The sequence below is a fragment of the Myotis nattereri genome (genome assembly GCF_964212035.1).
Source record: "Myotis nattereri genome assembly, chromosome: 8".
Lineage (NCBI taxonomy): Eukaryota > Metazoa > Chordata > Mammalia > Chiroptera > Vespertilionidae > Myotis > Myotis nattereri.
Genome location: NC_138083.1, coordinates 72,737,921 through 72,761,528, shown reverse-complemented (window position 1 = coordinate 72,761,528; position 23,608 = coordinate 72,737,921). Strand labels below are relative to the sequence as shown.

General features: G+C 44.7%; 1 protein-coding gene across 1 annotated transcript in view; it reads right to left on the bottom strand.

Annotated features, from left to right (window-relative positions):
* The window catches only part of ZHX3 (zinc fingers and homeoboxes 3), a 103,615-nt gene that overhangs the window by 2,264 nt on the left and 77,743 nt on the right, over window positions 1-23,608 (bottom strand). The window contains exon 3 of the mRNA XM_081096953.1: window positions 1,141-4,141. Coding sequence (XP_080953079.1) covers window positions 1,141-3,994 — 2,854 coding nt within the window. The 5' untranslated portion in view covers window positions 3,995-4,141. The remainder of the gene's footprint in view (window positions 1-1,140; window positions 4,142-23,608) is intronic.

Sequence of the window (23,608 nt, the reverse complement as noted above, 5' to 3'; positions counted from 1 at the left end):
AGCTGCCCAAGAATATAATTTAGTAAAACTTTAACTTAAAAAAGCAAAAGAAATAGCTTGCTCTAGTTCTCTGCTATCCATGCTGTTTTGTTGGTGAAGCCAAAGCCCAGGTGGGCATTCCCCAGGGGCAAGCCCAGTGCAGGAGATGAGGCCAAGGCAACCGTCCTGTGAAGCCAGACCCATCCCTGACACCCACAGCACGCCCTGGGAGGCCTTCCCTCACAGTGAGGGGCCTGTGTGAGGAGACAAATACCTCGGGGTACGGAGGGGAGGAGAGGCCTTGGAAAATCAACACCCCATAGTGACAGCCAGTGTGACTTGTCTGTAGCTTCAAGAAACCTGTCTTAGCCCTAGCTGGTTTGGCTCAGTGGATAGAGTGCCGGCCTGCAGACTGAAGGGTCCTGGGTTCAATTCTGATCAAGGGCACATGCTGTGTAACTTTAAAAATTACTTAACTTCTCACCCGGCCAACATGCTCAGTGGTTGAGCATCAACCTATGAACCAGGAGGTTCAGGTTCGATTCCCAATCAGGGCACATGCCCAGGTTGTGGGCTTGATCCTCAGTAGGGGGTGTGCAGGAAGCAGCCAATCAATGATTCTCTCTCATCATTGATGTTTCTCTCCCTCCCTCTCCCTTCCTCTCTGAAATCAATAAAACATTTTAAAAAAAAAACACCTGTCTTAAATACTCTTGCAGAGTTTCCTGTCAACTACTAATACCATGACCCAGCATTTGATTCCATATACATCTAAGAAAGAAGATGAGTTTCCATTACTTCTACATCAGGAAGAACAATTAAAGAGAAAATTATAGGATTTTCATTATTAAAAAACTTCACCATGTATCTAAAGATAATTAAAGACTTTCTTTAGCTAAGAAATGGCTAGAAAAGTTTGGACCTTTGTAGGTTCACTATGTTCCTGCCCCTGCACAAGTTTTTAAGAAACATAAAATGAAATAAACAACTCTCAACCCTTTATCATCTTATGTTCTGACGATGTCTGCTGCCAGTTACCCTGAAGCAGCTGGGCAATCTTTGAAATAGCAGATGCTCCCATGCAGTAAATCCAGTGCCCACCCATGGGTGCCCCCTCCCCATACCCACGGAGGACAGCCATGGCTCCTATGGGCTCCTTACCCAGCTGACGACCAGCCTGGGGACTTGGTATGTCACAGGGCTCTGAGCTGGCCTCAGGGGCACTGGGCTCCCACGACTCACTGTTTTCAGACACCTCTGAAGAGGCATCGCCCAGCCCTTTGCGCACTGCTGCAGGGTCACCGGGGCCCTGGTCCTCGCTGCCTGTGTCTGCCACTGCCCGGGTCTCCTCGCCCATTTTCTCAGCAAACCACTGCTTGACCTGCTGGGAGCTCATCTGGGTCTTGTCACAGAGGCCCTGCAGGTCCTCCTCATGCAGCATCTTGTGTGTCACGTAATAGTCTTGCAGCAGCTCCCGGTTGCCAGGGGTGATGACCAGTAACCCTGGTGGGAAGTTGCCCCGCTTGTAGTCTTCGTACCACTTGAGCTGGCCGTTCTTCAGGGCGTACCTGCTGTCGCCGAACCAGCGCACCACCTCTGGCCGTGGCAGGCCTGTCTGGGCCATGATGGAGTCGTAGTCCTGGGTGCTCGGCCACTGCGTCTGCACAAAGAGCTGGCGCAGCAGGTGCCGCTGCTGTGCTGTCTTTTTGCAGCTCACCTTGCCGGGCGGCTGCAGGGCCAGCTTGTTTGACCCATCGTCTTCAGGGTCACAGGTGCCCAGCCCGGGTAGCTCGCTCTTGCCATTGGCTTCAGTGACCCGCAGGTTCTTCAGGTTGATCTTGATGGGGCTGACTTTGCGTTCAGCCAAGGTGTGGCTGCTGGGCACTTCTGGGGAGCCATTCTCCCCAGGGACCCTCTGGTCACCTGCCGCCTCCTCTGCTCCCCCCTCACCCTCAGGGGCCTCCTCCTCCTCCTGACAGGCACTCCCATCGGCCTTGGTGGTCTCCTCGGTGGTCACCTTTTTCCGTCTCTCAGAAAACCAGCTGTCAATCTCTCTTCGGGTCATTTTGGTTTCAGTCCTCAGGCGGTCCAGTTCCTCGTCGAGAGGAAGGGGGTTTTGTGCAAAACTGCTCTCCAGGGCTCGGAGCTGCTCAGGGGCTCGCTCCTTGTATTTGGTTGGTGTGAAGTCAGGGGTCTGGTGCCAGGACTGTCGTTTGGCAGAAGGGTGGGCGGCCAGGGTGGCTGCCGTCGGGATGCAGGTCACCTCAGGGGCCTTGGACGCTGGGGAGAAGGGCACCTCTGGCACAGAGTCAATGATGATGGAGCTGGGATCCCCGGGCATCATGACCCGGGAGCCCTTCAGGTTCCGGCAGTGGTACCTCCGGTCACTGAACCATTTCCTCACCTCCCTGGTACTTAGGCCGGTCACTTTGGTCAGATGCTCAACTTCGCTCTGTCCCGGGAACTGGTTCCGACAGAAGCTGCCTTTCAGAGCTGACAGCTGTTCATGAGATTTCTTATTTTTGTAGATGCTGGCATCAAGGAAGGCTTGGGAAGTGATGCTCGGGCACGCTGTGAGCAATGATTGGGCTGCGTTGACCACCTTCACTGCTGATGTCGTGTTTGAACACACAGTGTTAATGGGCGCAACAGTTGGCTGCTTGGGGATAGATGTTACTGCTAGAGGGAGAGATGAACTCGGTGCCTGCAACCCATTGGCCATCAGTGGCTGAGTGACCAGAAGTCCCCCTGCTGAGCCCTCCGGCTGTCCCACAACATGACCTGGGAGGGCAGCCTGGATGAGATGCTGGACGTTGCCAGCACTGGCAACCAGAGGAGTATTCAGAACGGTGATTGTGGGCTGAGGGACAGACTGAATGACTGTATTGAACATCTTTTTCCGGGCGTCCTCGATCTCTTCGGGGGACCAACTGATCCCTTGTTTCAGCCTTTGGGCTGTGAACCAGATCTTGAGCTGTTCTTCTGGATACTTGGTAACCACAGTCAAATAGCAGAGCTCAGCTTTGGTTGGGTAGGGGAACTTGTGGAAAGAGTTTTTCAAGAAGCTGTTGGAGTCCATGGCCGCATTGTATGTTGGAATGCTGCTCAAGGGGATCATCACTTTGGGAAGGGACTTGGAGGTGGGCAGTGGCTGGTGGGTGTGGTGCTGGGCATGTGCTGGGGGCTGCTGCTGGAGAGAGAGAAACTGTGCTATACCAGCTGGCAGAACTGGCACTGTACCCAGCAGGGGCCCATTGGTCGTATGGGGAGGCTTGGCAGGGTTGGTGGGTGCCTGGCTGACTGGAACCGCCCCATTGACAAAGGAGTGGTCCCCTTCTTTTGCCTCTGTTTCCCCAGCTGGTGGGTTTGGTAAGGTCTCACCAACAGGTTGACTGGGGGCGTTTTCCTTGAGCGTATGAATTTTTTTGGCTTCAGCTTTGCCTTTCATTATCTTCATGATTGGAGTTTTGGTGATGATGATTTCGGCTTGTCCATCGGTCCCGTCAGTGCTGGGCTCGCCCAGCGGGTCAGGAGTGTTGGTGCTCTCAGGGACGCTCTGCTCCACGACCACATGATTGTCTGGCTTGGCCACATTCCACAGAAAGCTGGCTTCACCCGAGTGGCACTTGGCATTGTGCAGAGAAAGCCCCTCAGGAGTTTTTGCCAGAAAACTGCACTCAGTGCATACAAAGGTCGGGTCTTTATTAAAGTCTGTGTGCTCGGAGTTCATGTGTCCCACAAACTGGGTTATGTCCTGGGATCTGAAATCACAGTATTTACAGGAATACAAATAGCCATCCAAAGTGCTCTGATGCCCATTGGCCAGTGCAGTGCTGTCGGTATTGCTGGAGGCCTGGGCGACCTCGCTGCTGGTGGCAGGCGCTTCTGGGGGCAGGTCCGGCGGGGGTCCTTCGGGCAGCGCCTCGGCGGGCTGGGCCTCTGCACTGGCTTCCTGCAGCGCCACGGTCTTCACGGGAATCATGCATGGGGTGGTGGATTTCCGCTTGCTGGCCATGGCGACAACCGCTCTGGGTGATGGCTTGGGGACAGCTTGTCCTGTCAAGGCCTCACAGTACAAGTTCCAGCTGCTGCATGAGGGCCAGAGAGTTTCCAAAGGCAGCTTTTTCAGTTGTTTGCAGAAAGCAAGTTTTCCCTATTAAACCTGAGGAGGAATAAAAAACAAAAATAATTAAGATCTCTGAAGCTCTGTCTGTTTCTCAGATGCCCAGACACACTCCACTGCTTGACTTCTATCACTCCTGCCACTCGGGGGAAGCCAGCGGGAAGTTCAGCAGCAGCTTGGATGTCAACTTGGAGTCAGGAGCCCCCCCAAACGCTAACAAAATGATGCCCTGAAGAATGACCTGGGGATGTTCCCATCCCACTTGACAGACTTCAGACATGTGTTTCTGTTTTGTATTTCTCTGCATCCATGCATTAAGTAACTCAGATTCAAAAACAAAAACGACAACAATTAAATAATCCCTCTTTTGAACCTCCAAATTCATTCTGACCACGTCTGAGTGAGAACAAAAGATCCCAGTGTAGTTCTTGTTTAAATGTTTGGGCCAACCAGGGTTTTTCTTTTCATAGCCTTCCCACATATGAGAACAAGATGACGCCTCTGCCTCACCCAAGCCAGGCCAAGGCCAAGTCAGCTGGAGGGGGGTGTTGGAGCCAGGCCTCTCTCTGTGCCCTTTCCCTGCCTGCTGCCCTATCAAACACACTCCAGGCAACAGAAGAGGGATCACCTCACAATTACTGGCTCTACCCGAGACCACTGCCACTGGTGAAGCCAAAGGCCATAGGGTCAGGGGATCCACAGACCCAGTCTGTGGCCCCGCCAGCTGCACATTCTCTTTCTGGGTGCAGCAATTTAAAGTGTGGCCTCACCTAGAGTGCACAAACTACACATAACATTGTATTGCGCTGATTTCATTTTTATTTCTTTCAATGCCTATCTTAAAAATACAAACTCTTAAATCTTTGATCCATTTGAAATTTATTTCAAAAGCTTGGGTGATTGATTTGTTTACATGTAAAGTAATTATTATAATAACTCTTTCTTTTTAAATCCTCCACTGAGGACATGTTTTTATTGATTTTAGAGAGAGAAGAATGGAGAAGAGAGAGAAACATCGATGTGAGAGTGAAACATCAACTAGTTGCCTGAGAAAGTGTTTTTGTGATTTCTATCATTAACATAATCCTATCTAATAATAGACAAACATGGTAATTGACCGTACCTTCACTACACCTCCCATTGGCTAATCAGTGTGATATGCAAATTAACCGCCAACAAAGATGGCAGCTAATTTGCATACTGCAGGCAGGGCGGGACAGCGCCATCCCGCCTGCCCTGCCATCATCTGAGCCTGCTATCTGCGACCCTGGGTGGCACGCGTCCGTTTGCAACCCGCCTGGGGCAGCACCCCCACCCCTGGATCGGCCCTGCCGTGTGCACGACCCAGGGAGGCGGGGCAGGCACCGAGGGATCGGGCCTGCCATCTGCCACCCAGGGAGTGGGCCTAAGCCAGCAGGTGGTTATCTCCCAAGGGGTCCCAGACTGTGAGAGGGCACAAGTGGGGCTGAGGGACACTGACACCCCCCTACCCCGCCCTCCCCTGCCAGTGCACAAATTTTTGTGCACCGGGCCTCTAGTATCACTATAATCATCATTATCTTTCTTTAAGCAAATGACAATGCTAGCAATGATTAAAATAATAATTTTAATACCAAAATCATGTTATCATCAGTGTTTGGATTTGATATGAAAGTGTAAAGAAACTTAAAATATCCTATTTTTTTTAATTAAATCTTTATTGTTGATTATTACATTTGTTCTTCTTTTTTCCCCCCCACAACTCCCCTCCGCCCTTACTCCCCACCCACTGTCCTCATTCATAGGTGCGCGATTTTTGTCCAGTCTCTTCCCGCATCCCCCACACCCCTTTTCCCCTCAAGAATAGTCAGTCCATTCCCTTTCTACTTTCTATGCCCCTCATTCTATTATAATCACCAGTTCATTCTGTTCATCAGATTATGTATTCCCTTTATTTTTAGATTCACTTGTTGATAGATGTGAATCTATTTGTTGTTCATAATTTGTATCTTTACCTTTTTCTTCTTCTTCCTCTTCTTAAAGGATACCTTTCAGCATTTCATATAATACTGGTTTGGTGGTGATGAACTCCTTTAGCTTTTTCTTATCTGTGAAGCTCTTTATCTGACCTTCAATTCTGAATGATAGCTTTGCTGGATAAAGTAATCTTGGTTGTAGGTTCTTGGTATTCATCACTTTGAATATTTCTTGCCACTCCCCTCTGGCCTGCAAAGTTTCTGTTGAGAAATCAGCTGATAGTCGTATGGGTACTCCCTTGTATGTAACTGACTTTCTTTCTCTTGCTGCTTTTAAGAGTCTCTCTTTGTCCTTTGCTCTTGGCATTTTAATTATGATGTGTCTTGGTGTGGTCCTCTTTGGATTCCTTTTGTTTGGGGTTCTCTGTGCTTCCTGGACTTGTAAGTCTATTTCTTTCACCAGGTAGGGGAAGTTTTCTGACATTATTTCTTCAAATAGGTTTTCAATATCCTGCTCTCTCTCTTCTTCTGGCACCCCTATAATTCGGATGTTGGTGTGCTTGAAGCTGTCCCAGAGGCTCCTTACACTATCTTCGTATTTTCGGATTCTTTTTTCATTTTGCTTTTTCCGGTTGGGTGTTTTTTGCTTCTTCACATTTCAAATCTTTGACTTGATTCTTGCGCTCCTCTGGTCTGCTGTTGGGAGTCTGTATAATATTCTTTATTTCAGTCAGTGTATGCTTAATTTCCAGTTGGTTCTTTATCACAACATCGAGGGTCTCATTAGATTTCTTGAGGATCTCACTATATTTATCGGCGGTCTCACCAGTCTTTTCGAGGACCTTACTAAGTTTATCGGCGGCTTCTAGACAGTTCTTGAGGGACCTTAAAAGTGTGGTTTTGAACTCTATATCCTCCATTTCTGTCAGTTGTGTCCTGTTTCTTTGTCTCCGCATTTTTTATGCTTTCTTGGTGCACCCCCTTGTGGTCTTTGTGCGCTGTCTTGTTGTAGTTAAGCCTTGATTGTTGTAGGTAATACTGGGGGGGGGGGGGTTTGACCTCCAGGCCAACTGGCTGTGTCAATTGTTTTTTCTATACTGTCTTAATAAATGTTTAAATCCAAACAAGTTTTCTTTACAACACGTTGATAATCACCAAGTTATATGTGAAAAATCTGGTAACTCTGACCTTTTTTCAAGTGTTTAAAAAACACACCAAACTGCCTGTTAGACCCCTAAGTGAAATCCTAAAGAAGACAATGAATGATGCCTTTAACTCTGTTCTAAATAGAGCTAAGTGCACAAATTACCAACATCTTCCTCCAGCAGCTAGAGACACACAAAGCCAGGTGCAGCTACCACCACAGTTCGTCCCTTTTCTTCTTCTTTAATAATTGCTCTCCTAAGACTTCCAGTAGTATGTTGAATAGAAGTGGTGAAAATAGGCATCCTTGCCTTGTTCCTGATCATAGAGGAAAAGCTTTCAGTTTTTCACAATTAGGCATATTAGCTGTGGGTTTTTCCTATATGGCCTTCATTATATTTTGATAATACCTTATATTCCTAGTTTGTTGAGTGTTCTCATCATGAAAGAATGTTTAACTTTATCAAGTGCTCTTTCTGCATCAATTGAGACAATCATATGGTTTTTGTCCTTCATTCTGCTAATCTGCTGTTTTATATTACATTGATTGATTTTCATTTGTTGAATCATCCTTGCATTCCAGGGATAATTTCACTTGGTCATGATATATAACCCTTTTAATGTGTTGTTGAATTCAATTTGCTAGTATTTTGTTGAGCATTTTTTGTATCAATTTTCATGAGGGATATTTGGTCTATAGTTTTCTTTTCTTATAGTATCTTTGTCTCATTTTGGTATTAGGGTAATGCTGACCTCATAAAATAAATTTGAAAGTGTTCTTCCTTTTTAAATTTTGGAAGCATTTGAGAAGATTTGGTGTTAATTCTTCAAATGTTTGTTAGAAATTTCCAGTGAAGCCATCAGGTCCTGAGTTTTTCTTTGTTGGGAGATTTTTTTTTATTACTGATTCAATCACTTTATTATTTACATGTCTGGTCAGATTTTTATTTCTTCATGATTCAGTCTTGGTAGGTTGTATGTTTCCAGGAATTTATCCATTTCTTCTAGGTTATCCAATTTGTTGATGTATAACTGTTCATAATAATCTTTTACAATCCTTTTTATTTTTGTATTAGTTGTACTGTTGCCTCTTTCTTTTCTTATTTTTATTAGTGGATCTCTCTTTTTTCTTAGCCTGGCTAAGTTTTCATTGATCTTTTTTAAAAAAAACAACTTGTTTGTTTACTTTTTCTATTGTTTTCTTATTCTCTACTTTGTTTTTTATTTTACTTTTCTTTTTCTTTTTTTTTTAATTAAATCTTTATTGTTCAGATTATTACATTTGTTCCTCTTTTTTCCCCCCATAACTCCCCTCCTCCCAGTTCCCGCCCCACCCTCCGCCCTCACTCCCCACCCACTGTCCTCATCCATAGGTGCACGATTTTTGTCCAGTCTCTTCCCGCATCTCCCACACCCCTTTCTCCCCCAAGAATAGTCAGTCCATTCCCTTTCTATGTCCCTGATTCTATTATAATCACCAGTTCATTCTGTTCATCGGATTATTTATTCACTTGATTCTTAGATTCATTTGTTGATAGATGCATATTTGTTGTTCATAATTTGTATCTTTACCTTTTTCTTCTTCTTCCTCTTCTTAAAGGATACCTTTCAGCATTTCATATAATCCTGGTTTGGTGGTGATGAACTCCTTTAGCTTTTCCTTATCTGTGAAGCTCTTTATCTGACCTTCAATTCTGAATGATAGCTTTGCTGGATAAAGTAATCTTGGTTGTAGGTTCTTGGTATTCATCACTTTGAATATTTCTTGCCACTCCCTTCTGGCCTGCAAAGTTTCTGTTGAAAAATCAGCTGACAGTCGTATGGGTATTCCCTTGTAGGTAACTGAGTTTCTTTCTCTTGCTGTTTTTAAGATTCTCTCTTTATCTTTTGCTCTTGGCATTTTAATTATGATGTGTCTTGGTGTGGTCCTCTTTGGATTCCTTTTGTTTGGGGTTCTCTGCGCTTCTTGGACCTGTAAGTCCATTTCTTTCACCAGGTGAGGGAAGTTTTCTGTCATTATTTCTTCAAATAGGTTTTCAATATCTTGCTCTCTCTCATCTTCTGGCACCCCTATAATTCTGATGTTGGTACGCCTGAAGCTGGCCCAGAGGCTCCTTACACTATCCTCGCATTTTTGGATTCTTTTTTCATTTTGCTTTTCCGGCTGGGTGTTTTTTGCTTCCTCGCATTTCAAATCATTGACTTGATTCTTGCGCTCCTCTGTTCTGCTGTCGGGAGTCTGTATAATATTCTTTATTTCAGTCAGTGTATGCTTAATTTCTAGTTGGTTCCCCAATATAACATCGAGGGTCTCATTAGTTTTCTTGTAGATCTCATTAAGTTTATCGGCGGCTTCTAAACAGTTCTTGAGAGACCTTAAAAGTGTGGTTCTGAACTCTAGATCTTCCATTGACAATTTTGTCCTGTTTCTTTGTCTCCGCATTTTGTTATGCTTCCTTGGTGCACCCCCTAGTGGTCTTTGTTCGTGGTCTTATAGTTAAATCTTGATTGCTGTAGCTAATTCCAGGGAGGGTTTGACCTCCAGGCCAAGTGGCTATGAGAATCAGCTGTGTCAGCAGTGAGAGAACTTCTGCCCTCTAGGGAGGTGCTAATCTGGCGTTTGCCTGAGGCTATCCGGCAAATGCCTCTGTGCAGGGCTTGGGCGGGGCGGGTCGCACAGGATCAACAGGGTGGGCCGGAGAGAGCAGTTATGGCCGCTCTCAGTCCTGTCCCCAGGGTCTCTGCCTCTCTGAGTCCCAGCAACGGCTGCAAACCTCGGAGAGAAAGCTGCACTCGCTCTGACCGAAGCCAGACAGTCGCGCTTCTCCCGTTTGAGTCTGGGTCCCTAAAGACTCGCCCGGATCTGGAGCTCAGAGTCTGCGACTCCCTCCCGATTGAAAACGCCAACCGCGCCCTCTGCCGCCAGCCCGCTCCGCGCACTCCGCACCTCAGAATTTGACTTCAGCACGGCGCCTCCTCTGAGTGTCCGTATGCGTTTCTCTTTCCTCTTAGTTGTAGGACTTCCACTCAGCCAGCGTTCCAGTGGTTCTGGGTGATGTCCGTTCCGTCTTTTAGTTTCACTTTTGAAGTAGTTGTTCAAAGCAGCAAACTCCGGCGTTAACCTATGCCGCCATCTTGGTTCCCCTATTTTACTTTTCAATTACAGTTTACATTCAATATTATTTTATATTAGTTTCAGGTATACAGTACAAGCGGTTAGACAATCGCATACTTTACAAAGTGTTCCCCCTGATATTTCCAGTACTCACTTGGAACCATACACAGTTATTACAATATCATTGACTATATTCCCTATGCCAGTGATGGCGAACCTATGACACGCGTGTCAGAGGTGACACGCAAACTCATTTTTTTGGTTGATTTTTCTTTGTTAAATGGCATTTAAATATATAAAATAAATATCAAAAATATAAGTCTTTGTTTTACTATGGTTGCAAATATCAAAAAATTTCTATATGTGACACGGCACCAGAGTTAAGTTAGGGTTTTTCAAAATGCTGACACGCCGAGCTCAAAAGGTTTGCCATCACTGCTCTATGCTGTACTTTGCATCCTCATGACTATTTTGCATACTTGTGCTCTGATCTTTATTATTTCTTTCTTCTGCTAAGTTGGACTTTAGTTTTTTCTTCTTTTTCTAGTTCCTTGAGGTATAAAGCTAGGTTTCTTATTTGAGATATATTTTCTTTTTAAAATGTAGCCATTTACTGCTATAAATGTACTTCTTACTACTGCTTTTGCTGTACCCATAAGTTTTGGAATGTTGTGGGTTTTTCTTTCTTTTTTCTTTTCTTTTCAAGATGTTTTCTGATTTCTCCTTGACCCACTGTTGTTCAAGAGTGTATTGTTTTATTTCCACATATTTGAGAATTTTCCAGTTTTCCTTTTGCTATTAATTTCTAGTTTTGTTCAACTGTGGTTGGAAAAGATACTTGGTATGATTCCAATTTGTTAAGACTCATTTTGTGTCCTACCATGTGATCTTAGAGACTGTCCCATGAGCACTTGAGGAAAAGATGCTATTGAGTGGAATGGTCTGTATATGTCTATAAGGCCCAATTGTTTTTTGGTGTTGTTAAGTCTAAATTCTCATTCTTGAAAAAATTTAGCAAATGAAGTAAATGAAGGGAAAAAGAAAACAACATCCTTAGATAAAGAATCTCTATCAGAAATCATAGCAAACATTGTACCTAATAGTGACACATTCAAGTCAGAAAGAAGATAAGGATTCCCACTATCATTATTTAACATTTTAATGGGATCCGAGACAGTAAAACATGACACGAAAAATAAATATGAGGAATAGACATAAAAAGAAAGGTGAGATAAACCAGTGTTATTTGCAAATGAGGAGATTATCTCCTGAAAACCTATTATAATAAAAGAACTGAGTAAGATAATGAGGTACAGCCCTAACCGGTTTGGCTCAGTGGGAGTGTCGGCTTGCGGACTGAAGGGTCCCAGGTTTGATTCTGGTCAAGGGCATGTACCTTGGTTGTGGGCACATCCTCAGTGGGGAGTGTGCAGGAGGCAGCTGATGGATGTTTCTCACATTGATGTTTCTAACAATCCCTCTCCCTTCCTCTCTGTAAAAAAATCAATAAAATACATTTTTTAAAAAAGATAATGAGGTACATTTGTAATATACATTAACTTTCTCTTATGCCAAAAAATAATCAATTACAGAAGGAAATGGGATTCGGGGGCAGCATTCATATTAACAACCAAATCTGGAAAAGATCTCAAACCTTTTAAGACATGTGTAAAATCTATAGGACAATACTAGTAACTATAAAACTTTAATAAGAACAAAAAGACCTAAATAAATGGAGAGTCATAGCATATTCCTAGAGGTAAAATTCAGAATTATATGAATGTCAGTTCTCTCTAGATTAATCTCTAAATTTAGTATAATTATAATCACAATAAAAATGCCATTAAGTTGTAAGATGTTAATGGTAAAATCTAGGTGGTGAGTAGATGGATGTTCACTATAAATTTTTTTCAATGTCTCTGTATGTTTTTAACTTTATGCCTTCTATATTGTTTGAAAAAATAAAATTAACAGTACAAATTAGGTGGCCAGCAAATGAAATGGTTGTGATTGCTCATTTAGCGGTGGGAGGTTTCAGGACGACATGAACCAAAGAGGTAGGAGAGGGGTCCTGATATACCCATAGGTGCCAAGGCTTTGTCAAAAATGGAGGCCCTAATTGGTATCACTATCATATCATTTACTTGGCAACCTTCTCTTGTTGAAGTAATTCAACTGGAACAATAAATAATAACCAGGGAGGTGGAGGGAATATGACCACTCACTGTTTTCAAATACAATCAAATATGTATGCAAGGGTTTTGTATCCACACACTCAACCAACTGGGGATAAAAAATATTTTTTTAAAAGTTACATTGTTGCTCACATGTACCCCCTATAGTTAGATCTACAATAGTTGTGCCTATACTGAACATGTACAGAGGTTTTTCGTGTCACTATTCCCTAAATAATACAGTCTAACAACTATTTACATAGCATTTACATTGTTTTAGATGTGATAAGAATCTAGAGATGATTTAAAGTATATGGGATAAAGATTAAAAGAGTATTTGATGACATTAAAATACATATAAATAAAGTATATGGGAGATATGTGTAGGTTATATGCAAATACTACAGTATTTTACATAAGGGACTTGATCATTTGCAGATTCTGGTATCCATGAAGGTCCTGGAACCAATCCCCCAAAGATACCAAGGGGGACAACTGTATCAATTTCAAATCATCAATGGATTTGACCACTTCAATGGACTCTTGACACCCTGAAATCCATAAGGGCACAATTTGATTGAGGCAGAATCCTCAGGAAATGCAAAGTTTGACCTTGAGAAGAGTCCTAGATAGAAACATCCTTTAAAAATGCATATTTTTGTGAAGCTGCATATAATAGCTGAAAAAATTAGTGACTCCCATGCACTGGAAGTGTCAAAAAGTTGTTCTGGGACCATATGTGCAAAGAAACCATAACAAAGAATCCACCAGGTTCTCGTGTGAATTGAATCAAGGCTGAAAGTGATAGAATGCATGAATACCTTTTAGAATTGATTTCTGGCATGAGTCAAGTGATCTCGACAGTGGTAGTAGCTGGCACTGTGAACCACTGCCAAAAACTCCAAATTAAACAATGGGTTCCATCTCAAGAGACTTCTGAAGTATAAGATAACACCACGTACAAGTGGATCAGTTTGCACTGATGGCGCCACTGCTCTGCTAAAAAATAAATCTGAGAAATTTCCATGATCAACCAGGACACTAGATTTTCTTCAACTCCATCACCCAGAGTTTTTCATGGTCTGCAAAGTACTTTCACCTCTTTTGATCCAGCTTCACAGCCTCCTGAATTGGATATTATTGTCCCTTCCCCCATTTTAGCATTGAGGAGCTACTGAGCAAGAAAGGGGAGGTGATATAACCAAAGTCACACAGCAGATTTGTGGTGAGACTGGTATTGTGACTCTAAGTCTTAAGTTCTTTTTCAGGCCACATTCACTCTGAATATCAACTGAATAAACATATCACCTTTAATTATTTTGACATTTTTTACATGGGCAATTATATTATTTTGAGCCTTCCTACAGAGGGATCAGAATTCTTAAAGCTCAATTATTCTAGTGTTATTTTTTTAAAATTAAAATGACTTGACAGGGCTATCATGAGCCTTATTATTTATAACACTTTTGTACAGTCTGAAGAGGGGATGTATTATTTACTATTACCTAGGACTAGAGAACTCTGGTACAGTGGGCCAAGTGATGAGACCAAGGTTAGTCAGCAAGAATCTATAACAAAACTTACACAAGGGAAACTATCCATCCTCAGGGATGTGTGGGGCACGACCTTGGCCGTCCAACAGATCCACTGGCTAGAATCATCAGATTTCCACTGAAACGAAGGCATTTAAAGACTTCAAGTCTGTTTCCAAACCCGAATCCTCAAGTGTCAAAGCAATGTCGAGCCCAGAGCTGGCCTTGTTTTGCTCTCTCAGTAAGTAAGGGTCACAATACTTTCTGCACTTCGTAATTACCATTCAGTGGAGGGATCAGGGCCAGAGCTCTCCACTTGTTTTCCCCCCTCAAACAATTCTTGTTTCTGTCAGGTCACCAACAGAAACAGCCTGCTCCAATCAGATGTTATCACCTCTGTAGTGAACACTCATTTATTCTTTCTCAAGCCAGAAAGGTGATTATAATATAAATACAGAGGCCTCAGAATTAAAGGGACTTTAGAGACCACTTGAGATTTCAACCACTCATCTTTACATGAACTATCTTGAAATACCATCAGGTGGTTAGGATACCCTATATTTGAATATCTTTGAAGACAGGGAGGTCGGCACCTACTGAGATAGAAAATATGTTGGAAATGATTCCTTCTTTAAGCATCTCGAAAATTACCTTCCTGTAGGTTTTAATCACTAAATTTAATTTTTTACTCAAATAGAGTTGAGGACTTATTATGTGCTAAGTACTACTTGCTAGGTACTGGCTATACAGAGATTTTTTAACAGATGCCATCCTGTAGTCAAGAAGCTAATAGTTCGTAGTGGATATCAGGCCATTCATTAATATTCTGGGGTGGGCTCTCCTTTTGGACACATTGGATTTCCCTGTCCACCTGAACTGAAGTATATAACCAGTGAAATGTAAGCAAATATGTTATCTCCAGGGTAAAGTTCTAGGAGAAATTTCATGCTTTGGTTCACAATTTACTCTCTGACCGAGCAACTGGCAATGTCCCTTACTGTGGCTACTCTATTACCCTGGGTCCTACAAAGGGAGAAAAAAGCTGACCCACAATGTACACACGCTGTGAGCAAGAAACAACCTGTTATTTTAAGCCACTGAGGTTTTTGGAGTTGCTTGTTACTACAGCATAATTCAACCCATACTACCTGATACACAGCATAAGGAAAGCCACACAAACAGATTACCCAAACTCAAACATTAAGCCGAGTGTTGTAGTGGAAACATGCACAAGATTCACGAGGGCAGGGAAAGACTTAGCACCAACCTAAGTTTTCTGAAGGGCTTGGGGAAGACCTCACAGAGGGGACAGCCATTGAATTAGAGGCTGAAGGATGAGTAGATACTACCAAGTAGACATGTTGAGAAAAGGGTGCTCTAGACAGAGGGAACACTTCATGCAAGACCAGAAGGAAGAGAAAACATGTTTGGAAAGTTACAAGGAGCTCAATTTTGCTGGCAGGGGAAATCTAAATGCGGTGGATTTACCGTCAAGCTAATGAAACTGAACTTCCAGGACCCTACACCTTCCAAAGCCTGTATCTATATTTTTATAAATTTATACTTATACTCTTTATACTATTTTTTTTTTTAACCTTAGGAGGAGCTCCCTTCTAATGTTCAGGTTTCACAAAAGCTGGACCTGCTTTGGATGGGGTGGAAGGCAATAAGGAGGTGATTATAGGTCTATAGAGCAGATCTGTAGACCTCTTAATCTTCTGCATGAGACCTTTTTTAACACTTGGAAAAAGGAATCGTGTTCCTTAAGTGTCTTCTTCCCCCCTCCAAGCCAATCATCTTCATTCCGGCATTTGGTGTCACAGGATGGAATGTCTGCACCATCCCACTGCTTTTCTCCAAATGTGCTCTTACCTGCCTATCGCCCTCTTAGAAGTGGTACCTGGATCTAAATCTAAGTCTCCAGATGTCACCCAAATGTATCTGTCACTGTCCTTAATGAAGTTTCTTGGGTTATACTTAACCCTTCCATAAGACTTGTTACCCAAATGATTCCAGTTAGTTATACTGTGACATTCACCAGAAAAATATGGATCAGTGCTCTAGGATTTAATTATATAACCAGTACCAGTATCAAAATACAAGACATACTGTTTCAGTTTAGGTTTGGCAGACTTTGAGGAACAAGTTTGGTAGAGAAAAGAAAGGTATTTCATTTAACAAATGTTTACTAAGCGCCCATCCTATGCTAGGCCATTGTTCTACATGCTAGACTATGGGTGGGAAAAAAAGGAGCTATAAAAACTCTACCTTCCTGGAGTTTACACTTTAGTTTGAAGGAGAGACAATAAACTAAATCAGGGGTCCTTAAACTACGGCCCGCGGGCCACATGCAAATACAAATATTGTATTTGTTCCCGTTTTGTTTTTTTACTTCAAAATAAGATATGTGCAGTGTGCATAGGAATTTGTCCATAGTTTTTTTTTAAACTATAGTCCGGCCCTCCAACGGTCTGAGGGATAGTGAACTGGCCCCGTTTAAAAAGTTTGAGGACCCCTGAACTAAATAAACAAGTAAATGAAGTGTGAAAGGGTACTAAGTGCAATGGAGAAAAATAAAGCAGGACAGGGACAGCGAGTGTGGTGGGTGGGGCAGGGATGAGGCTGCAGGTTTAAATATGGTGGTCAGAACGGCCTCACTGAGAACGCGCAATGGAGCAGAGACTCGGAGGTGAGGAAGTGAGCCAGCTGGATGTGTGGGAGGAGCAGTCCAAGCAGAGGCACAGCTGGTGAGAGGACCTGGATGGGGGAGTGAGTCTGGTTTGTTCAAAGCAGAGCAAGGCCAGTCCGGCTGAGTAGCAGTGGTCGCAGAGAGAGCAGGAGAGGACAAGGCCAAAGAGGTGAGAAGGCTGGCTGTGCAGAGTCACTGTAATGACTTAGGTTTCTCTGAGATGGGCAGTGCCATGTGAGGGCTTGGAGCAGAGGCCTCACATGACCGGATCTGTGGCCTACAGGACGCCCCTCCTGGCTGTATTGAGAATAGACGGCAGGAAAAACAAGTGGAGAAGCAGGACATTTGTCAGGAGGTTATGGCAGCAACCTAGGCAGGAGATGATAACAGCTTGTACCATGATGACAGAGATGGCGGTAAAGAGAAGTGGCTGGTTTCTGGATACATTTAGGAAGTAGAGCTCACAAGATTTCCAGGGGACTGATGGAGCGTGTGAACAGTGTATCCATAGGGGAGCTCTGACTTGAAGAGTTTTGACCTAACCAACAGAAAGCATGGCATTGCTATCAAACAAAATAGGTTTGAACCTGCTAAGTCAGGTCTGTGCTATTAAGACTGGATGGTCCCTTTCTAGGTGAAAAACTGGACTAAGCAGGCTTGGTCAGAAGCATTTCAGAGGACTAATGGGTCAGGCTGCTAATGAGCAGGGGGGCTGTGCAATGCCAGTATTCCCAATGAAAAGACTCTGGTCTTTGCCAAAATCTGCTTGAACCAAAAGAGAAACTGCAGAAAGAGTGGTAGGGGGAAGGCTGGAGCAAACTTAGGATACCTTGACCTTGAGAGCCAACTAGTCCAGCCATGGGCAAACTACAGCCCGCGGGCCCGATCCGGCCCGTTTGAAATGAATAAAACTAAAAAAAAAAAAAAAAGACCGTACCCTTTTATGTAATGATGTTTACTTTGAATTTATATTAGTTCACACAAACACTCCATCCATGCTTTTGTTCCAGCCCTCCGGTCCAGTTTAAGAACCCATTGTGGCCCTCGAGTCAAAAGTTTGCCCACCCCTGAACTAGTCAGAAGCTACACCCTCAGAGATGTGAGACAGCTCTTTCCAAAGTCAAACACATTCCGCTAAAATGTATTTGCATCCTAATTACAAAAGCAAACTACTTTATTTAATTTAAAACTAAAAATTAAAAAGCAATATAAATGGTTTGTTCTGAATATGGTTTTACATCTGAATTACATTTGGTTTCTTTTAATTGAATTTTCCCAGTGTGGGCCAGAGAGTTTATCGGCTAAAATAGCTTGAAGGCTAGTGGGCCTGCTTGAACCTTCCAAGAACTCTCATTGAAAAGGAACTCTGGCTCTCTTCTGTGAATACAGCACTCCTCTCCTTCCAGGCTCAGTTTGCATTGATGAACTTCTTCAATGGCCTCAATACAAAGCCCATTAAGATTTTACACAGGAGAAAGGATGCTCGATTTCACTCACAGTAAGAGAAATACTAATTAAAATCACTTTGATTCTCTTTCTTTCACTCACTTTGGAAAAGCTCAAAAGGTTTGACAATATACTTAGCTGACAAGGGTTTAAGGAAATAAGGCATTCTCACACACTGCTTGTAGGAGTGAAACTTGGTAAAATCTCTATTGAGAACTATTTTTTAAGAGCTAACAAAATTATAAATGCCCAATCTCTTTGATTCTGCCTTTAGGAATGTAGCCTACAGGTATACTTGTACATGTGTGCATTCAAGCATGTATAAGGTAAGCCACTGGCACCTGTGAATAATATGCACCTGTGAAAAAGAACAAGTGAACACTTTTTATATTGCTATGGAGTCATCTTTAAGATATCTTGATATATTTTTAAAGCAATGTATACATGTGCTTATGTATATATACACTTCAAATATCTCTAGACAAATACATGAGAAACTAGTCATTGCCTCTGGAGGGGGGGTGGGGGCAGAGAGACAAAAGCTTTTCCTTGTGAACCTTTTTAAATTCTAAAAAATTATGTTCTATGTATTAAAAACAAAATTTGAATAAATATATAAATGGAAAAAAACATTTTCCAAAGTATGTGGGTTGTTATTACAAAGAGCAACAAGTGAGAAAGCGAGTGGCTAAGGGGGTTGAAGCAGAGGTCCTGAAAGAGTATGTGACTGGGGTTGAATACTAGGTAGAACTTCACATCCAAACTTCTAATGAATACAGGTGGGCTTTGGGTTTCACTTCTGTAGTGCTGCATTTGGGCACTTCATCTACGTCTAAATATAATCCCTACAACTAAATATATTCCTTCTGCCTTCCCCTTACAGACATAGTTTTAAAACAACATAAGAGACATCCACGATAGAGGAAGGGGACAATCCATGCAGAGCAATCTCTTTCCCATTAAAAAACCCTACCACAACCTGTTATCCAGTCTCCATTCGAGTGTCTCCATGGTCTGAGACTCATTATCACAACTATTACAGAGCTCCATTCTTACCTGGACCTGATTCCCAGGTTTAGATCTGTCTTTAAACCAACATAAAACAAGGCAACACTCTTCACTATGTGATCAGTCCACTCTCTTTCTATATATCAGCCTGTCTGTCACAAGTTGACGATCGTCATTTATCCTTCAGTATTCACCTCTGCATTGTAACCATTCTGAATTCATTCCACATTCTCTAGTGACCTGTTCTTTGAATATATTTTAACTTGTCCATGTCGCTCTCAAAATGTGGCAATTAGAACTGAACCAGCATTCAAATGTAGCCCAACCGGAGAGAATTCAATGAAAGCAGTGTTTTAATCATTCTACTATCACTAGTAATACCAGAAATCTATCTGGGTAGAAGTTCTATTTTCTTTTTCTCCCTGCACAGATGAGGAATTTGAGACCCAGTGGGACAAGGGAGCACTGCTGGAATTTGGCAGCACTGGGATTCTTTCATCACAGGGCCATGTGGGGACACATTTACACACACTCATTTACAATTCTGACAGAGGAGTTCTGGGCTTTCTTCCCCTTTGGCTCTTTGAACTCTACCTTCTTGTCTTAGGAGGGGATGTTTGTTTCTTATTCTTTGTTATAGCCATGCTACATGGGATCACTAGTGGCACATGAGGTTCTTGCTGACTGCAGAAGGCCTGGGTGGGGATGGCATCTGGGACCCCTCTATGTCTGTGACACCTCACTCCCTAAGTATCACAGCCCTTGTGAGATCTTCTTTGATCACCCTTGTTAAATGTCTAAGTCGGTCTCCAAACTCCACACTGATTAGTCATCCTCTATCACAATTCCCTGATTGCTTCTCTACAGCATTTATCAGAATTCATCACTGGATCTTTATTTGCTTCTCCTACTAACTGTCTGTCACCCCAGTTAGCTCTGTAAAGTCAGGGCCTATATCCACATTATCCTCAGCATCCAGCACAGTGCCTGACACTTAATACAGTTTTCTCTGAATGAATTGTATTGATTTCAGAGAGGAAGGGAGAGGTAGAGAGAGATAGAAACATCAATGATGAAAGAGAATAACTGATCGGCTGCTTCCTACATCCCCCTCACTGGGGATCGAGCCCGCAACCTAGGCATCAGGAATTGAACTGTGACCTCCTAGTTCATAAGTTGATGTTCAACCACTGAGCAATACCAGCCAGGCCCATTTTTAAGTGTACAGTACAATAGTGTTAACTACATGCACAAGTCTCCAGAACACTATTCATCTTGCAAAACTGAAACTCTATATCCATCTTAATATATAAAAAGCCAGGGGCCGTCACGACCAAAACAACCGGATGAATGACCAAACAGCAGGCTGCGTGGGCGACAAGGCCAGCAGGGGGGTTAGTGAGGAATGACCAAACGACTGAACAGCAGGCTGCGTGGGGCGACCAGGCCAGCAGAGGGGGGCAGTTGGGAGCAACCAGGCCAGCAGGGGGGGCAGTAAGGGGCAACTAGGCCAGTGGGAGGGCAGTTAGGGGCAACCAGGCTGGCGGGGGCAGGGGGAATAGTTAGAGGCACCTAGGCTGCCAGGCAGAGGTGGTTAGGGGTGATCAGGCTGGCAGGGGGGGCAGGTAGGGGCAATCAGGCAGGCAAACAGGTGAGCAATTAGGAGCCAGAGGTCCTGGACTGTGAGAGGGATCCCAGATTTGAGAGGGTGCAGGCTGGGCTGAGGGTAACCCCCCCCCCTTGTGCACGAATTTCATGCACCAGGCCTGTAGTTGAACAGTAACTCTCCTTTCCCCTCCCCCACTCCCTGGCAACCATCATTCTACTTTCAGTACCTAAGAGTTTAACTGCTTCAGATACCTCATACAAGTGGAATCATGCAGTGCTTGTGTTTATGTGACTCGCTTATCCTATCTAATAAAAGAGAAACATGGTAATTAGCGTACGTCCGCTATCCTTCCCATTGGCTAATCAGCGAGATATGCAAGTTAACTGCCAGCCAAGATGGCGGCCGGCAGCCAGGCAGCTGGAAGCTAACATGAGGCTTGCTTGCTTCAGTGACGGAGGACTCCACCATTCCCCACCTGCCTTGCTGGCCACTGAGCTTGCAGTTTGAAACATTGTTACAAATATAGAAGCTAAACAAAACCCCAGAAACCTGCTTTCAGCCAGCCAGGATCTCAGAGCTGGAGTTGATACAGTGTTTCGATTATAGAACCCAAACAAACCAGATACCTGCTTTCAGCAACATAGGCCTAAGAGCTGGAGCCAGAGCTAAAGCTGGCCCAGAATAAAAAATAAAAATAAAAAAAGGAGCAGTTGGGAGCTTCAGTCACCCGCCAGCCTGCAAACAGCCCTCAGCCCCTCACCCAGAATGGCCGGGCACCCCAGTGGGGACCCCACCCTGAAGGGTGTGTGACCAGCTGCAAACAGCCATCATCCCCTCACCCAGGCTGGCCAGGCACCCCAGTGGGGACCCCCACCCTGATCCAGGACACCCTTCAGGGCAAACCAGCCGGCCCCCACCCGTGCACCAGGCCTCTATCCTATATAGTAAAAGGGTAATATGCCTCCCAGTACCGGGATCAGCACAGCCGCGAGGCCTCCCAGCACCGGGATCAGCGGAGCTGAGAGGCCTCCCGGCACCGGGATCAGTGTGACAGGGGGCAGCACCCAAACCCCCTGATCGCCCTGCGGCTCTGTGTGTGACAGGGGGCGGGGCCACAACCTCCCTATCGGCCCTGCTCTGTTCGTGACAGGGGAAGGCGCCCCAACCCCCTGATCAGCCCTGCTCTGTGCCTGATAGGGGGGAGCTCCCCAACCCCCTGATCGCCCTGCGGCTGTGTGTGTGACAGGGTGCGGCGCCCCAACACCCCCCCCACGGGCCCTGCTCTGTGTGTGATGGGGTAGAGCCATAACCTCCCCATCAGCCCTGCCCTGAGTGAGAGTGGCAGCGCCCCAACCCCCTGATCGGCCCTGCTCTGTGGGTGATAGAGGGCGGTGCCCCAACACCCTGATCCGCCCTGCTCTGTGCGTGACAGGGGGTAGCTCCCCAACCCCCTGATGGGCCCTGCTCTGTGCGTGACAGAGTATGGAGCCCCAACCCCCCTGATGGGCCCTGCTCTGTGCGTGACAGAGTATGGAGCCCCAACCCCCCTGATTGGCCCTGCTCTGTGCGTGACAGGGGGCAGCGCCCCAACCCCGATGGGCCCTGCTCTGTGCATGATGGGGGTGGCGCCGCAACCTCCCCATCGACCCTGCCTTGAGTGTGACAGGGGGCGGTGCCCCAACCCCCCAATCAGCCCTACCCTGAGCGTGACTGAGGGTGGCATCGCAACCTCCCGATCCGCCCTGCTCTGTGCATGACAGGGGGCGGCGCCCCAACTCCCCAATCGGCCCTGCTCTGAACCTGACCAGGGGCTGCACCTAGGGATTGGGCCTGCCCTCTGCCACCCAGGTGCAGGCCTAAGCCAGCAGATCGTTATCTCCTGAGGGATCCCAGACTGCGAGAGGGCACAGGCCGGGCTGAGGGACCCCCCTCCCCCCCAAGTGCACAAATTTTTGTGCACCGGGCCTCTAGTCTACACTAATAAAAGAGAAACATGCAAATTGGTGTCACTCCGCTATGCCCACCAGCCAATCAGGATGAGTATGCAAATTAACACAACAAAGATGGCAGTTAATTTGCATATGCAGACATGGAGCAAAGACTGAAGACAGCTGAAGACTGTAGAGGCTTGGCTTCTCTGCTGCAGCCAGAGCAAAGGCCTGGGTCCCAGGTGCCAGAGGAAAACTGGTGCTGGCAGCCAGGGGAAGGAAGGCCTATTGCACGAATCTCTTTATGCAATGGGCCTCTAGTTTCACTTATAATAATGTCCTCAAGGTTCATCCAAGTGGGACCATGTGACAGGGTTTCCTTCCTTATTTTTTTTATAGAGCGAGGGAGAGCGAGAGAAACACTGATTTTTTACTCCACTTATTTATGCATTCATTGGTTGATTCTTATATGTGCCCTGACCAGGGATTGAACCTGCAACCTTGGTGTATCAGGCCAACACTCTAACCAACTGAGCTTCCAGGCCAGGGATGGGAGAAGCCCTTCATTTAAGGCTGAATAATATTGCATTGTATAGACTACATTTTCTTTATTCACTCATCTGTTGAACATTTAGGTTATTTCCATCTTTTGGCTATTATGAATAATGCTGCTATGAACATGGGTATGCAAATATCTCTCTGAGGCCCTACATTCAATTCTTTTGGTTATATATCGCATTTATGTTATGCTCCCCACCACCCAATGATGCCAGCAGAGCAGCACCAGTCATAGAAGTCATATTTGTCTTCAAATTATTTTTACTCTTGTCACCAAATTATCTCCCTCTCAAGTTTGTTTCCTAGTCCTTTCCAATGTTCTCCAGGTTTCTCTATTTTTAAGTGAATT